Source organism: Cenococcum geophilum (assembly GCF_001692895.1).
Source record: "Cenococcum geophilum 1.58 unplaced genomic scaffold K441scaffold_62, whole genome shotgun sequence".
In the NCBI taxonomy this organism is placed as follows: domain Eukaryota; kingdom Fungi; phylum Ascomycota; class Dothideomycetes; order Gloniales; family Gloniaceae; genus Cenococcum; species Cenococcum geophilum.
The window spans coordinates 182,233-197,213 of record NW_027137620.1 but is presented as its reverse complement, the minus strand read 5'-3'; the positions used below and the strand labels follow the sequence as shown (position 1 = coordinate 197,213).

The 14,981-nt window shown below is 47.9% G+C and overlaps 6 protein-coding genes across 6 annotated transcripts; 2 read left to right on the top strand and 4 right to left on the bottom strand.

The window, feature by feature from the left end:
* Positions 1-2,847: 2,847 nt before the first annotated feature.
* On the top strand, positions 2,848-4,634 carry K441DRAFT_668347 (uncharacterized protein). The gene is made up of 6 exons (XM_067649984.1): positions 2,848-3,287; positions 3,376-3,471; positions 3,521-3,616; positions 3,685-3,769; positions 3,834-4,104; positions 4,234-4,634. The coding sequence occupies exons 1-6, from the start codon at positions 3,141-3,143 to the stop codon at positions 4,472-4,474; spliced, it is 936 nt and encodes a 311-aa protein (XP_067498381.1). The 5' UTR covers positions 2,848-3,140; the 3' UTR covers positions 4,475-4,634.
* On the bottom strand, positions 4,335-6,142 carry K441DRAFT_668345 (glycosyltransferase family 34 protein). The gene is made up of 3 exons (XM_067649983.1): positions 5,673-6,142; positions 5,164-5,605; positions 4,335-5,044 (listed from the first exon to the last, which is right to left on the bottom strand). The coding sequence occupies exons 1-3, from the start codon at positions 5,956-5,958 to the stop codon at positions 4,822-4,824; spliced, it is 951 nt and encodes a 316-aa protein (XP_067498380.1). The 5' UTR covers positions 5,959-6,142; the 3' UTR covers positions 4,335-4,821.
* A 616-nt stretch (positions 6,143-6,758) lies between these two features.
* Positions 6,759-7,479, top strand: K441DRAFT_708555 (RmlC-like cupin; the record flags this gene model as incomplete). Its single annotated transcript, XM_067653784.1, has 3 exons — positions 6,759-6,861; positions 6,992-7,131; positions 7,182-7,479. 3 exons carry the CDS (start codon positions 6,759-6,761, stop codon positions 7,437-7,439), a joined length of 501 nt encoding a protein of 166 aa, XP_067498379.1. The 3' UTR covers positions 7,440-7,479.
* A 1,031-nt stretch (positions 7,480-8,510) lies between these two features.
* Positions 8,511-9,473, bottom strand: K441DRAFT_457477 (uncharacterized protein; the record flags this gene model as incomplete). Its single annotated transcript, XM_067641750.1, has 2 exons — positions 8,511-9,147; positions 9,223-9,473. Coding segments are annotated over 2 exons (888 nt in total), but the record flags the coding sequence as incomplete, so codon positions are not given.
* A 1,204-nt stretch (positions 9,474-10,677) lies between these two features.
* K441DRAFT_681480 (putative multistep phosphorelay regulator 1) lies at positions 10,678-11,324 on the bottom strand (the record flags this gene model as incomplete). Its single annotated transcript, XM_067651478.1, has 3 exons — positions 10,678-10,933; positions 11,001-11,170; positions 11,292-11,324. 3 exons carry the CDS (start codon positions 11,322-11,324, stop codon positions 10,678-10,680), a joined length of 459 nt encoding a protein of 152 aa, XP_067498377.1.
* Positions 11,325-13,188: 1,864 nt separating this feature from the next.
* On the bottom strand, positions 13,189-14,873 carry K441DRAFT_668338 (uncharacterized protein). Its single transcript, XM_067649982.1, has 4 exons — positions 14,707-14,873; positions 14,472-14,526; positions 13,755-14,410; positions 13,189-13,699 (listed from the first exon to the last, which is right to left on the bottom strand). The coding sequence occupies exons 1-4, from the start codon at positions 14,815-14,817 to the stop codon at positions 13,340-13,342; spliced, it is 1,182 nt and encodes a 393-aa protein (XP_067498376.1). The 5' UTR covers positions 14,818-14,873; the 3' UTR covers positions 13,189-13,339.
* Positions 14,874-14,981: the final 108 nt, after the last annotated feature.

Sequence of the window (14,981 nt, the reverse complement as noted above, 5' to 3'; positions counted from 1 at the left end):
ATACCCTATCTTAGTTTAACTTCCTAACTATATATAGGCTAAACGCTACTAACCGTACGGATGCCCTTATAAGGCGTAAATAGGATATAAATAACCAGATAGCTATAAAGATCTTATTATAGACCTAAGCGCTATTATAACTAGAGCACCTTAACTCTTAGATATAAGCGGAACTGAGTATAAACTCTTTAGATGCTAAGATATACCCTATTAACTTTATAGAACTAGACCTTATTAATAAATTACTATAGGCGAACTGTATAGCCCCTTCTCTATAGGAGTACTATAAAAAGGTAAAGAACGTTTCTAGCCCATAGTCCCTTAAAAGTAGACTACTTAAGTACCGTAAACGGCTAGTAGTAGTAGAGGAATAGAACTTATAGACTCGGCTTATTGCCGAAGCATATACCTAAGTCTTTACAGCCTACTTTAAAAAAAATAAGACCTATAAGATTATTGGCGACCGCTACTACTAGCCCGGAATAATTATAAATATTAACCGCTATATATAGAACTATAATAACTACTATAGGTCTATAATTCTATAAGATAAGACCCTAGGATTATTAAAACCCCTTCTAATACCTAACCGCCCCTAGTAATATATCTCTATAAACTTTTATAAGCTACCTCCAGACCGTAATAGATACGATATAGTTATAATCCTAGTTAACCGCTTTAGCAAGCGCCTGTTCTTAATTCCCTATTATAAGGATATTAACGCTAAAGAGGCGGCCTAACTATATATTTACTACGTCTACCAAATTTATGGACTACTAGATACTATTATATCTAACTATAGGCCGCAGTTTATATTAGCCTTTTAGAATAAGTTTACCCGGATCCTAGGCATTAAGCTAAAGCTTTCTATAGTATATTACCCCTAAATAGACGGTTAAACGGAGATTATAAATTAATACTTAGACTAGAGACTTTGGCCTTTTATTAACTACTTTTAGAATAACTAGGCCGAACTATTACCCTTAATAAACTACGCCTAAGCGACCTTACCCCATAACTCTACCGGATTTGCCCCTATTTAACTAGAAATAGGTTACCTACCCTATATAAGCTTTAACTAGGAAAGACTAAAAGGGCCCTAGACTATACGTGAAAAACCGTCTTATAAGGAAGCCCAGTAGTACGCTAAGCGCTTAAAAGAAGCCTAAAAAGTAGCCTATACAAACCTAAAAAAGGCCTAAAAATTAATAGAATAGTAGGTAAATAAGTATAGGCGCGAGCTTAACTTTATTATAGGCGATATAGTCTAAGTTATAATAAAGAACTAGAAGATAGAACGGCCTAGCTATAAGCTAAACTATAAAATAGTAAAACCGTATAAGATTCTTAATAAAGTAGGCAACTCTTATAAGGTTAAGCTCCCAGACTTAATTAAAGTTTACTCTATCTTCTTACTAAATAAGCTATACAGTCAAATCTCTTTAGTACGATACGGTTTGTTCGGCCGAACGTATTGTAATACTAATAGTATTGTTATATAAAGAGTCACGTATAGGGTGAATAAGCAGGAAAAGGGTGAGTTTAATGCCTAAAAAGGCTTAGGATGTCTACATTACGGGCCAAATAGGGCCCTCTTCCATACAAAATCTCTACTGGTTATACCGATATTGGTGGTAAGTACTTAACGATATTGTTAAAAGTCAGATTATCGTAATATTACACCAAAAAAGATTTGATTAAGGGGTGTAAATTATAATATAAATGATATCGTTATATACCCAATATCGTACTAAAGAGATTTGACTGTAGAAAGCTATAAATAACCTACTACCTAGATAAAAGAATAAACCTCCCCTACTAATTTAAGTTAATAGCGATAATAAATAGGAAATTAAAGAAATACTAGCCTATAAACTTATAAAGGGAATATTAAAGTATTATATTAGTTAGAAAGGATATAACCTAAACCCCACTTAGTACCCTATATAGAACTTTATAGGTAGTCCCTATAAGCTTTAAAAGTTTTATAGCTATTACCCTAATAAACCTAGACCGCTAAAGTACTTAAATAAGTAGATAGAATGCTAATATAATAAAGATAATAAGCTACTAGAAGAACATAAGGACAAAAATACCCTAGAAATTTCTTAGTTATATAAGATATTAAAATATCTAAGAACTTTAACCAGCGGTTAAAGTTATCTAATTAGTTAGATTCTCTTACTAAGACTTTTAGCAATAAAGCCTAAGGGCAGGCTTTTTTGGAGGGGGGGGTAATATTACAGCACTAGCAGAACTTAGCAGAACTTCGCACCGGCAAGTTGCCACAGATTGCCGCATATTGCGGTTATATAACGCGAAGATCTTATAAAACATCGAACGGCGCTACTCTTCTTCTCCTTTCCGTTCCCTAGCTTTAGATTCTCGTTTATAGACAATCCAATCGTACAGGCTTGCGCGTCCCCTTTGCCGTGCCCATGCCTCGATTGACTGAGTCGCTAACATTACTAACTCGCTCGCTCTAAAGATAACAGAGCTACCTTTTATAGCCTTAAAAAAGTTATAGAGGCTTAAAACATATATAGTAGGTAATAAATGTTAATAAGAGGATGTAGCATTAATTAGATAAGGAAGAGAAGTAGTGTATTATCGTCTAGAATAAGAAGGTATAGAGGAAAGAGATTACTAAGTTTAAAAGCTCGCCTAGAAAGAAGCTAGTAAGGTAAAGGAAGTTTAGAAAAATATTACTAATACTAGAAAATCTTTACGTAATAGGAAAGAGAAGGCCTTAATTATAATATTAGGTAAAGAGGACTATTAATGTTAATATAGGAGTAGTAGAGAGTAGTATAGCTCCCATTCTTGAATCCCGCCTAAGGCCTTCTACAACACCTCTAGGGCTACTAAATTAAGCTAGGTTAATAGAGCAATATCGAAAGTCTGTTCTACCTCATTCTTAAGTATATTGAATATATTGGTGTTGCGAATAGCATCAAAATTCGAGTCAAATTTTGGTGGGGTGCACCGTGCAGACAGTGGCTGCGTGCACGCGGTGGCCGAAGCTTCTATTACGATTTGGTAATGTTATTTCAGTTGTGAGGAATGATCACTGACAACGAGAGGCAAATATCGTAATTTAAGAACCTGTTGGTCAAGGTATCCAGCCTGCTTTTATATTTATGATGCTCCCTCCGATTGACCCTTCTACTCTTGAGCAGAACCCGGGGTTCAAGGCTCTCTACAAAGATCTCTCCACAAGGAGACTTAATCCGGACGGGTCTTCAAAAGATCTTAAAAAGCAGCGAGCTCAAGATGAGACGCGGAAGGTAGGTATTCCAATTTAGCATAACTTCAAAGCAAGAGTAATTCTCTGCTTATTTCTCACCTCTCATGTTCAATCTTTAACGTCTTCAGAAACTCAATACGGCGAGAACAGAAATAGCAAAGTCACAAATCCTGCGAGACTCTCTTATTGACTTACCGTCAAAAGCCGGCAATCTGCCGCCGGAGGTCTGTCATCATTCCAATATGGATATTTCCAGCGTCTCAAATCATTTAGCTTCACGAAGTCACCGAAATTGTCTGCGCTCAATTACACGGCCAAGCACTTCCAGAAGACCACGAGATCTTGGAAGATGATATCGAATACTTCCTCGTAAGTCCTAAATCTATCTCTAAGGCATTCATAGTATATTTCTTCAGCAATATACAAACATATACTAGGAAAAGATCACTCCAGTTTCCAACGCCATCTCCGCCCTTCTTGAATCCACCACCCTCCACCTCACACGAATAGCAAACCCAGAAGGTACTCCCCCAGCACCAACAGTCAACCCTAAACCACACCCCCTCAACTAATGCCCGTCACCTAGCACCTCCCCCTAACCTCCCGACCCTAAGCGCCAACCTCCCGGCCACCGCAACCACCCTTCGTGACTCAACCACTGCCCTCGCCGACACCCTAACGCAAGAGCGGCTCTCCCTCGCCAACGTTGCCTCCGAAGTCCTCGCAGCCCACCGCGACCTGCTCGAGGCCATCATCCGCATTCTAGAGCAGACGATGCACGGCAGCGTAGCGCGCGCCACGCGGGCAAAGGCCGAGCACCTAGCCGTGAAGGCGGCGGGGGCGGAGATGAAGCTGAAGTGAGTGACCATCCCTCCATGAATCCATGAATCAAACACTTCATCCCGTCCCTCCTGCATCATCTTCTCATAGCATTTCTGTATCGGCATCTGTTACGAGCGCCGGGGCCCGCTGATACCAGCGCACAGCATCCATGCGGCGACGCATCCGCCTCCGCCTGCACTGACGTCCGCGCTGAAGTCGTATAACGCTCACCTCTTGTCGTTGCAGGCGGGGCTGCGGACGCGCGAGCAGGCGGCGGAGAAGACGCTGCAGCAGTACGAGCGCGCGGGCGGGAAGGGCATGCTCGAAATCGCGGGTCGGTACGCGCAGCTGACGGAGGAGATTGAGAGGGTTAAAGACGAGATAGCTCGGTTGGAAGGGAAGTAGGCTGAGCAAACTGAGCTCTGTTTTTGAGTATGGCAAGGTTGAGGGTTGCAAGGTACGGGATGCGCAGAGGGGAAAGTTTGTAAAGTCTACACAAATCGGTTTGATTCGCGAGTAATTGTACTACACTATAATATCACAAGTGTTTCCTGCCCAGAAACAACTCCGACACATCCCGAAACATCGTTTGACAGCCACACTAACGGGGCCGATTTCCAACCAAGAAACGCCTTTGCGCCGTCTTATGAAGCCATACGTAGTGACCCAAGAATTATTTCCTTCGAATCCTTCTTTTCTACGGATTCTCCTTTTTACTTCCCTGTTATCTTTTCTCACACTCATGAAGTGAACTAATCATCACTCTTGCCAGGACCCTTGCCCTCTAAGAGATCAAAGAAAGGCTGCATCTCGTCCACGCAGCTCCGCCCATCCCTATCGCACCCGATGAAATTGGCAACAAAATCCCCTTCCGAGTACATGCCTGCGATGTCCGTGCCTAAGGGGTTGTGGGTATAGGAGTTGAAGGTGCGTTGAGGGATGAGAGCTAGTTTAGCTAAAATAGTTCCGTGCCATCTAAACAAAGGGTTCAGGTCAGAAAGTGAAAAAGCGGAGAACACATTAGGCGAAGTGATATTCCAAAGCAAAGGGAAGCCTTCACTACTTGTGAAACTCGGCGAAAAGAATTTACGTACTGAACAATATGCTCTAGAGCATGACCTTCCGCCTTCTGGAAATTGTAACTCCGATATAGTGGGTCGAACCACGCGTCTAAGAAGTATTTTGCCCATTCACCCCTCCTAATAATGAAACTGGATTGGCACAACCCGTCCCTGTCCTGGGCGACCACCAAATCGATCCTGTCCCCCTTGATGTGGTCGAAAGTCTTGATTACACTATCAGGAGGCACGACAGGCTTGTTCACGATCATAAGAGATTCGAGGTGCTCTTTATCCACGATGTGGCCTGTGAGGGAGAGAGAGTGGTTCATGATGAGAGCGGTTGGGTCGAGGTACCAGAAGTATGTTGACGAGGGATATAGGGTTATGGCGTGGCGCATGGCGGGGACTTTAGACCAAGACAATGGAGAGTTTTTCAGGTTATAGTCGGTCGTGCTGGGGAAGAAGGTTGTGTACCCTGGAAGAAATATTGTGTGAGTTGAGGGCTGCAATGGTAGTATAGAATTGTTCTGAAGAAACCTTACCATGTCGCGCCGCGTAATCTCGCCTGTTCTTCTTGATCTTTTCCACAAATGCGGGATCCCATGATTCATTTATTACAGTTACTATCACCACTAGTGGTGTTCCGGCCGGTATGACTTCTGAGGAGTCTGAAGAGAAAAGATGGCCGAGTAGGTATATTATTCCAATGCATCCTAATAGTATTACGGCGAGAAACCGCAGCCTATCTCGCCTAAAGAGGGCCTTGAGCGGTGATCTCGAGTTTCGGACGGCGTAGGGAGGCGGCCATGATGTTTTGCGTGGAGGCATTGCGAAATGCATGCCAGGTAATGGTGGACAAATGCCCGATGGAAGAGCGGGTCGCGGTAGCTAAAAGGACTTCGCAAAGGGGCCTGGCTCAAGGAATCATGTCTGAAGCGTCCCGCAATGGTCAGCCTTGGACAGAGGTCGAAGAGGTCAAAGAGGGAGCTGACAAGTATAATCAAAAGGAGATGGATAGCTGGTGGAACCCTGCAAAGGTTGACGATAAGGCTTGGCGGATTGTCCCTGTGGCGCTTTTCGTTCGCATGTTGCCCCCGCCGCACCACGAGTCTTGTTTAATCGCTGGCACCATCAACACCATCAACACCATCGGCCGGGAAATCCTGACGAGACTTCCGTATCCCTTTGCAAGGCAGTTTGTACGATTCCTTAGATTCTTAGGATTCTTAAGAAACTCATTCCTACAGCCATGTTAAGCTTAAATTCATGCTTGTTTGCCGTGTTTCGGGTCTAGCAATAGTAGCGTCCCAATGTTAGACAGCCTAGGGGATGGTGGACGCCTTTCTCAGCCTTCAATCTCAACACCACGCGACTTAGACGTCGGATTTTTAAAACGATAAGATTGGCGGACCATCCTGCGTAGAATTATACGCCACCCGGTTCTTCGCCATGGTAGCACAACGGGAGATGCGCTTCTATGACGTTGATCGCCCGTCACAATTCACTCTGCTAAGCTCCGGGGCCATTGCCATACATAAAAAGAGAGCCATTCCTTGTAATCATCTTATAATCCTACTTCGGCGTCTTTTATCTGTTGAGTGCATATTCGTTCCTCTAATCCTCCAACCATGGTCGAGAAGGTGCTCCAATTGAAATGCAATTGCAATCAGTATCCATGGGGACGGAAAGGCTCCGAGTCACTAGCTGCACGCCTCTGTGCCAAAACTCTAGGTACGGACTTCAAAATTGACGAGAACAAGCCCTACTCTGAGATGTAAGAAGTACTCTCCCTTGTCCGTTCAATAGCTTCAGCAATTGACCTGCGGTTTCGACTAGGTGGATGGACACATTCTCAAGACAGGAGAGGACCTTCAGGATGTCCTCGACGCACACCCACAGGAGTTGATTGGTAAGACTGTGACAGAAATTAAGTACACAAAGCTTCCATACCTCTCGAAGGTCCTCTCAGCTGCGAAAGCTCTACCCTTACACCTACATCCGGTATGTTACCGACACGCCTTTTTAGAGCATCTCACCAGTCCCAAGTATAGAACAAGAACGTTGCGAGTGAACTCCATCGCCGAGATCCCTCGAACTTCACTAATTCCAACCACAAACCCGAAATTGCTCTCGCCTTGACCGAGTGCGAAGCCTTCCGCGACTTCAAGCCGCCCGCCGCCATTGACCGCCTAACGAAACTCCCACCTCTCCAAGTCTCTCCACCACAAGTAAAAAAGCCGGAATTCAACGACCAAACATTAAAATATATTGCCAAGAGGATGCTCGAAGCGTCCGATGAGGTCATCTGAGAGGCCGACGATGCGCTCATGCAACTTCCCAAGGAGGCGTTCCCCGCTGCGTGTATGGCCGCACTCAATGCACACCAAAATCCAAAAACACCAAAAATTCAACTCTATCGTATACAATTAAAATGGACCCAATTAACGCCGCTCTTGCTGCATTAGAGCTGCAAGATCCTCCTAATTACACTCGGATAGCTAAATAATTTAATATTATTTATTCTACGCTTTCCCGGTGTTATCGGTAGATTACTTATGCTCGCTGCCTCAGATCCATCCCACTCCGCCTATCCACTTTCTTTGCCAGGAGGCCTTGCCCAAATGAATAATCTACGGGATTAAATCCGCATATATTCTCGGGTCTACGCAATGCATGCAGCTGAAGTCATGGCTCCGCTTAGACGTGCGTCTCCGCATTGCACTCCACTTGAATATATTCTCCGCACTCAGCACCTCTCCTCGCATTCCGCAACGTCTTCTTAAACCTCGCACTTTCTCTTCGTAGATTTTCCGGGTACGACTTCTTTTTTTTGGCTTTCTATTTGGCATCCTCTAATTACTTGAAGCGCTAGAAAATCTGCTGCAGATCATGCGGATGTCTGATATTTGATATTTGACAAGTTAGTTATTTTCATTGCTCAAGGAGCTCATCATCCCAGCAGAGAAATAATCATGATTTCATGCTAGGTTTTTGGGGCTATTACCATGAGAACGTATGGTTATATGAAAGCCCAAAAAGCTAATGGCAGAAGACCAGCCATAGACTCTGACTAGCTGAGGTCCAGTGGCCACCAAACAAAAGTCCACGGACCCAACGCCAGCGCAACCACCTTTTCAGGGTGCGTCCATGGATTATCTCAGCAAAACCTAGAGAGCAGCCAACTATCCACCAACCCTCCGGCCTCTTCTCCCTCCCTGCCTCACTCCGCAACCGAATCTACGCCCACCTCAACACTGAGAAGTCAACATCGGCCAGCCCGGCGCCTCCTACACCCACACCCTCCCCTGCCCTCCTCCTCTTCCTCCACCCTGATCCAATTCCACGCCTCCTCCTCCTAAATCCTAATCCTACCCAAACCCCACCCACCCAACCTCCTCATACTCCTCCCCAACCACCGCTCCCCCCTCATCCAACACCTTCCTCGCGCCCATCCTACAAATCGCCACCTTATCAACCCTCAACCCCTCCGCCCAAACAAACCCCTCAAACCGCTCCAACAACCCCCTAGCATCGAACCGGAGAGGCGCGCGCGCATTCGGCCCATGCCCGCGCGACCGATCCGGGACGGGATCCACCCCCGTTCCGTCCGCCGCACCGGCGCCATTCCCCGCGTCCCCCGCTCCCGCTCCTACTCCCCCTCCCACTCCGCGCCCGATCCCGCCGCCCCCGCGCGCGCGTCCGCCCCGCCCGCCTGCTTTCGCGTAGATGGTGTTCAGGACCGTCGCGTGCAGCTTGAGGGGCCGGTCGTCGGGGAGGAGGAAGCCGCGCTGGGTGAAGAGGCGCTGGAGGGAGAGGCAGAAGGGGAGGAGGCGGTTTCCGGGGTCCGAGGGGGCGGCGTAGAGGATGGAGGTTCTGGTTGCGGGGTGCATGGAGTAGAGGGATGTGAGGGAGAGGATGAGCTGGGGTGGTGGGGGTGAGAGTGGGACGGGGATGGGGACGGCGCCGTCTGCTGAGGTGGTCGTGGCTGGGGGAGGTGGATGTGGGGTTGGTTTCGTGCTGGGCGCTGGCCGGGTCGGGGGATCGAGAGGAGGGCCTGGGGCCGAGGCGGTCGTCTGGATTTCCGCCAGCAACGCTCTCAGATTCAAGCCTTGCAGTAACTCCACGGCTTCCCGCACTCTCTCTTCCCCCGCCAGACTCATCACCCCGAGCGTCAGATGCAGCGTTCCAACTGGTCTGACAGCCTTCTCGGGCACGCCCACCTCGCCGCTCTCTCCGCCCCTCCCCAGCTCGTCCCTGAACCGCTGCAGCGAGGTTTCCAACTGCGGACGCGACGAGGAAGTGACGAGCGGGATACAGAGGAAGTGGGTCAGGGGCGGCTTTTTGGTCACGTGACCGGGTTTTTTCGCGTTAGAGAATTGAGAGTACGGTTGTGGTTTGGTGGTAGCCGAGGCCGAGGGCAAGGGAGGCTCTTCGCCTTCCACGAAGTCATTGGGAGCGGGGTTGCGGCGGGGTCGTGGCATTCCTTCGGTCGTGGTGTGATAGTGACAGATGTGGTGGTGAGAGGGGTTGATGAGGCTGGGGAGCATTATAGACGGAAAGAAACGGAGGGCAATTGAGGCTGAGGCGGAGAGAAGTGATGAGTCAAAATGGAAGCAACGACTGGTGGAAATGGAATATTTGTTTATGATTTGATTGCAGAAGGAGAGCTGTGGGAGTGTGAAGAGTTGTAGGAGCATATGGAGACGTTTTGGGTTAGTCGGTGACTGAGTGGTCGTGGGTCAATCCCAGAAGCAGATTCAAACCAGATGCAAACAAGATAGTGAAGCGAATGAGTAGCGAATGAGAGACTCGAAATAGGTGGACTCAGCCAGAGTCACATCATATTTTCTACTATTGGCTGGTTGGATGGAACCGAAAAAGCATGAAAACATGCAAGAGAACTTTCTGTCAGGATACGACAAACGTGACTAATGCACTTCTTTTGCACAATCCCGTCATCAAATTTAGTGCTGACTGTGAGGTCATGGGCTGAAATCCTAAGCCCACCCACCCCCACCATAACTCGCCCGAGACACCAACCCAAGATCGTCAGGCAAACACACCGTAACAGAGAAAAGACTACCCTATATCCACCCAACCTTGCATTCACGAATTCGCTCACTGGTTCTCCGGAATAAAACGACAGCCACGCGTCTTACACTAGGTAGACAGCTCAGGCCCATTATGAAAGCCTGGGTTTAGTTATAATAACAAGCGCCCCACGTCATGCAAAAACACTATCATGCTTCCCGTTCCCCCCAATGCTACGGGTTCCATAATGATCCGTACTCTCCAAGAATGCCCTCCGTAGTGTTGAAAAATAATGATGATAATAATAATAATAATAAAAGGAAGTGATGCCTGAGAAAAGGCTCAAAGCAGAGGTTGAGAAATTTTGATTCGCCTTGTCTCTCCGTCCGTACCAGTCGAGTGATGCAAAGCCGGCAGCCCCAATCCCGCCATATCAACAGAAGTACCGGATACGCCCAACTTCAACAACGAAAATGAAACCATGTCCGACTTTTATCCTTTCAACGACCGTTTATCTCATGATTCGCGGTAGAAATTCTTCAGCACCTCCTCGACCTCGGCGAATTCTTGCTTTGCTTGCTTTATTGTTGTCTCCAATCGCTTAAGACACACATCGTCGTCTAGCTCGTCCTTTGTTCCGGTTTCATCCTTTTTTGCGCCGAAGTGTTGGATCTTCTCACAGCTGTCCTTGACTTTAGTGAGTCCGAGCGTGGCCGAAGAGCCTTTGAGGAAATGCCCGAGAGCCGAAAGTTGTGCTAGGTCCCTTTTCACCCTGCCGAAATGCTGTCAGAAAATAGATTGCAGCTTGCGCGTAACGAATTATCAACAAGACCACTTACAGACATGAATTCATCTTGTCAAAGGTGCTTTCGGCCTGCGTGAAGAAGTCGAACACGATGCTCTTGGAGAAATCTCTCTCCTCGTCATCGTCCATTTCAAGAATCTGCTCGAATGTCGCCGCATCAATGCTGTCGCCTGCTTCCGGCAGTACCATTGTCTCGCCCTCACTCTATTTTGGTTTATAGGTTAGCCGTTTATCTTCGTTTATGCCGTGTCCCGCAGCGTTGCAGCCTCGCAGGTTTCGATGGTGAGTGGGGGTGAAGGGAAGAGCGATGGAGGGGCAGACAAACCCTGTTACTATCGTCCGGGTCTGTTCTAGCCATAGTTTATCCGAGAGGGCGCTTCCAGGTTCTTCTGTTGCGAAATACCTGCTCTTTGTCCGGCGCAGTCAACGAGGTCCGCAATGAATTTTTTGGTTTTTGGTTTTTGTTTGGCCACCGATTCCTTTCATACACGCGCAACTGGGTATTTTTCCGCTGTCAAGCGCGGCCTAGCTCTTCCGGTGTGGTGGGTATGACGAAAGAAGGTTCGGCCCGTTTTGACAGAAATGTTCTACTCTAACAGGGCCCGGGAATAATATGAAAGAAGCTTTTCCAGGTGCGTAGGGGGTGTAGCTTGATAGCAAGGGAAAAAATTTTGGAGCTCTCTGTTAAATTAGTTTCCAAGGGTGCCCCGCCTTAAGGGTCGCAATGGCGCCGAGCTGGGGAAATGGTATGGGGTATGCAGATTGGGTCGACGGCAAAGGTTGATGAAAGGGGATCGGTAAAAGATAAGGTGGTAGAGCAAGGTCGGATTGTCACTCTTGGATATTTTGAAATAATAATAATCAGCGTGGTGTGGGCATTTGGAGGTGTGGGGTTTTTCTTCCCCAATTGGTAAAGGTTAAGTTTCCGAGTATCACAGCTGGAAGGGAAAGGCAGTGAGATGAGAAGATCAGCAGGCGTTTGACTGGCTCACCAGCCAGACGGGCCTTTCAACGCGGGCCCGCAAAAAGCCCACATTTTTCTCAGACAACCCCGACCAGATACTCCAGGCGAAAGTAGTCGAAGCATCAAATCGCTCATGAAGCAAAAACGTGGTGGTGGAGGGGTATATAGGTCTAGAACAGGTCGATTCGTCCAATGGCCGCTAACCGAGTCACCTACGTCACCAATGCAGCACACTGTGGACGCCGCTGAACGACGTAATTCCCAGACGCATGGGTTTCGGTCCCTAGATCCGCATTTTGTCGCCGACCGCGCGCGCAAAGCAGGGTGAAGCGGCATGAAGCAGCATGAAGCAGGGTGAAGCAGCAGCATGAAGCAACACAGCTCGCTGCTAACAATGCTCCCACCCGCCCTGGCCAGCCCGCGAATGGCCCGTCTGCGAGCCCACCCTGGAAGCGATGCAGTTGCCAAGCGCCGCCGACACGCAGGGTCTTCCACCTACCTTGCGCTTTGGCGCATGACTGCCCGCCTGTTGTGCCTCGTCGACCGCTCCACCGCATTTTCCCTCAACCGCGCCGCTGTGGAGTCCACGGCAACCCGGATTCCCATTTGTAGCTTCTTTGATTTCGATTTTTTGATTTTCCAGCACTCTTTTCTGCGTGTAGGCTGATGGGGATGAGACGCTCTTCACACGCAAAAGAAAATCACAGCTCAGTACATCGGGCCAAACGGGACGGGAAGGTGCTGGCGGGACCCTTGGAGGCTGGCAACGGAAGAAGCAATGATCAGCAGTCTCGCTCAAGACACAATTTTCAAGGCCGAGACGATAGCCTCCGTTTTGCTCGGCGTCTTTCGTCAAGTTGTTGCCGTGCAGCTCCGTTTCGGGATCGCGGGGTAGCTTCAGCTGCTCCCAGGATAACTGGTTCGATCTATTAGAAATCTACCGAGAGGGATCCAAAACAGTCCAAGGCCCAGCACCATAAACTCTAGGTTATCGGGGATGCCCTTCGGGCTTCGATTCCGATCACCCATCGGGTCGCAATCACTGCTCAAGGTAAGATCCAACGCTAACGATGATGGATGCAGAGTGATGAAAGTGATTGACTTGCTTTTCTATTAGATTCTCTACTCCCGGTCCATTTTCGTTTCAGTCGTACTTCAATCGCACTCTACAGTCTACAGTACAGCACACTTTGTCTAATGTATTCAAGGAGAAGCGGTGAGATCCAAAAGGTAAAACAAGACATTTAACCAGTTACTTTGTAGATTGCCTCGGCGAGGCGTTTAACATTTCCAGTCGTGATGCCCGCAACCGAAATTCGTCCATCTTTGGTAGCATATACAGAATGCTAATGCAAGTCAGCTTATGCATTATGTACCCTTTTTAGGGATACCAGTGTTCAGCAGGAAAATTAAAGCTTTACTTCTTTGGCGAGCACATCCATCTGCTCAGGCTTCAGACCCGTAAATGCGAACATGCCAATCTGAGACGTGATGTGGCTCCAGTCGTGTTTGCTTCCTAGCTTCTCGAGATTCTCTTTCAGCAAGGCACGCATGGTGATGATGCGGTCCGCCATGTCCTTGACCTCGCCTAGCCATTGCTTGTTCAACACAGGGTCGTTCAGGATCTCGGAGGCGATTCGAGCGCCGTGAATCGGAGGATTGGAGTAGAGGGGTCGTACAAGAATCTTGATTTGGGAGTCTACTCGCTTCTTCTCCTCGGCGGACTCGCAAACAACAGAGAATGCACCAACACGCTCACCATACAAGCCCTGTTTTCACGTGTTACCTACTAATGCAGAGCAGACGTCAAGACATATAACTTACCATGTTCTTTGCAAAGCTCTGCGCTAGGCAGGGTCGCAGTCCCTCCTCGATGAAGTGCCTCAGAGCAAATGCATCCTTGTTGGTGTCACCGCTAGCGAAGCCCTGGTAGGCCATGTCGAAGAATGGGTAGTGGTCGCCCTCCTTCACAGCTTCTGCAATTGCCACCCATTGCCCTTCGGTGGGATCGACACCGGTTGGGTTGTGCGCACAGGCATGGAGAAGAATTATGCTGCCCCTTGGCATAGCCTTGATATCTGCAACCATGCCATCGAAGTCAAGGCCGATCGTATCTTTGTTATAATAACGATATTTCTCTACTTTCAATCCTGAATCCTTGAAAACCGCATTGTGATTTGCCCAGCTAGGAGTGGGGATGTAGATGGTCGTCGCGCCGGGGTAGAATCGTTCCAAGAACGCGCCACCAATCCGCAAAGCGCCGGTACCTGAGATGGACTGCGTGATAGCTACTCTGTCCTCCTTGATGACTGCCGAGTCTGAACCGTACGCCAGTAGAGCAGCAGCCTTAGCGAACGCAGGCACACCAGTGATGCCTGCATATTCTTTGTCCAATTTTGATTCCACAATCTTCTTCTCCGCCGTCCGCACCGATGGGAGAACGAATGGCTTGCCTTTATCGTCTCGGTATGCGCCAACACCTCGTTAAGGTCAGAAGGTTGATGTGAAGACGTCATTCGCAGACGAGGTTACGGAGCATACCCAAATTGATCTTTTTAGGGTTGCTGTCCGCTTTGTAGGCCTCAGTAATACCTGGTTGATGTTAGAAAAAGAAAGTCTCAACGCTACGGAGACACTTCCGCACTGCTCACCTAGAATTGCCTGAAAATGCGGGGAAGCAGTGAGTAAGAGCTCATATGAAAGTAGGGAAAGGAATGCGCACATCCTAAATATCAGTCAGTTTCATTTTTACGAGGAATTGACTACTACAACCCACTGGAGGCCCTTGGGGAACCTTTGCCCAAGCCGACACCGCTCTGGCCCCAGCCTTGATGGATAATTGCCCCTTCGCAGCTCGACCCACAGCAGTTCTCGAAGAAGCGAGCATTCTGACGAGCCGGTAAAATACGTGAAGGAAAACGGATATGAGCGAAGACTCGTTAAGATGTAGTCGCAAAGAGTCAAAAAAAGTCTGATTGTTGGATTACCTAGGAGAAATAGCATTTTGAGCTTGGACGCGCGCGGAGTTCGCCGAGCCGACCCGTTTCGGCG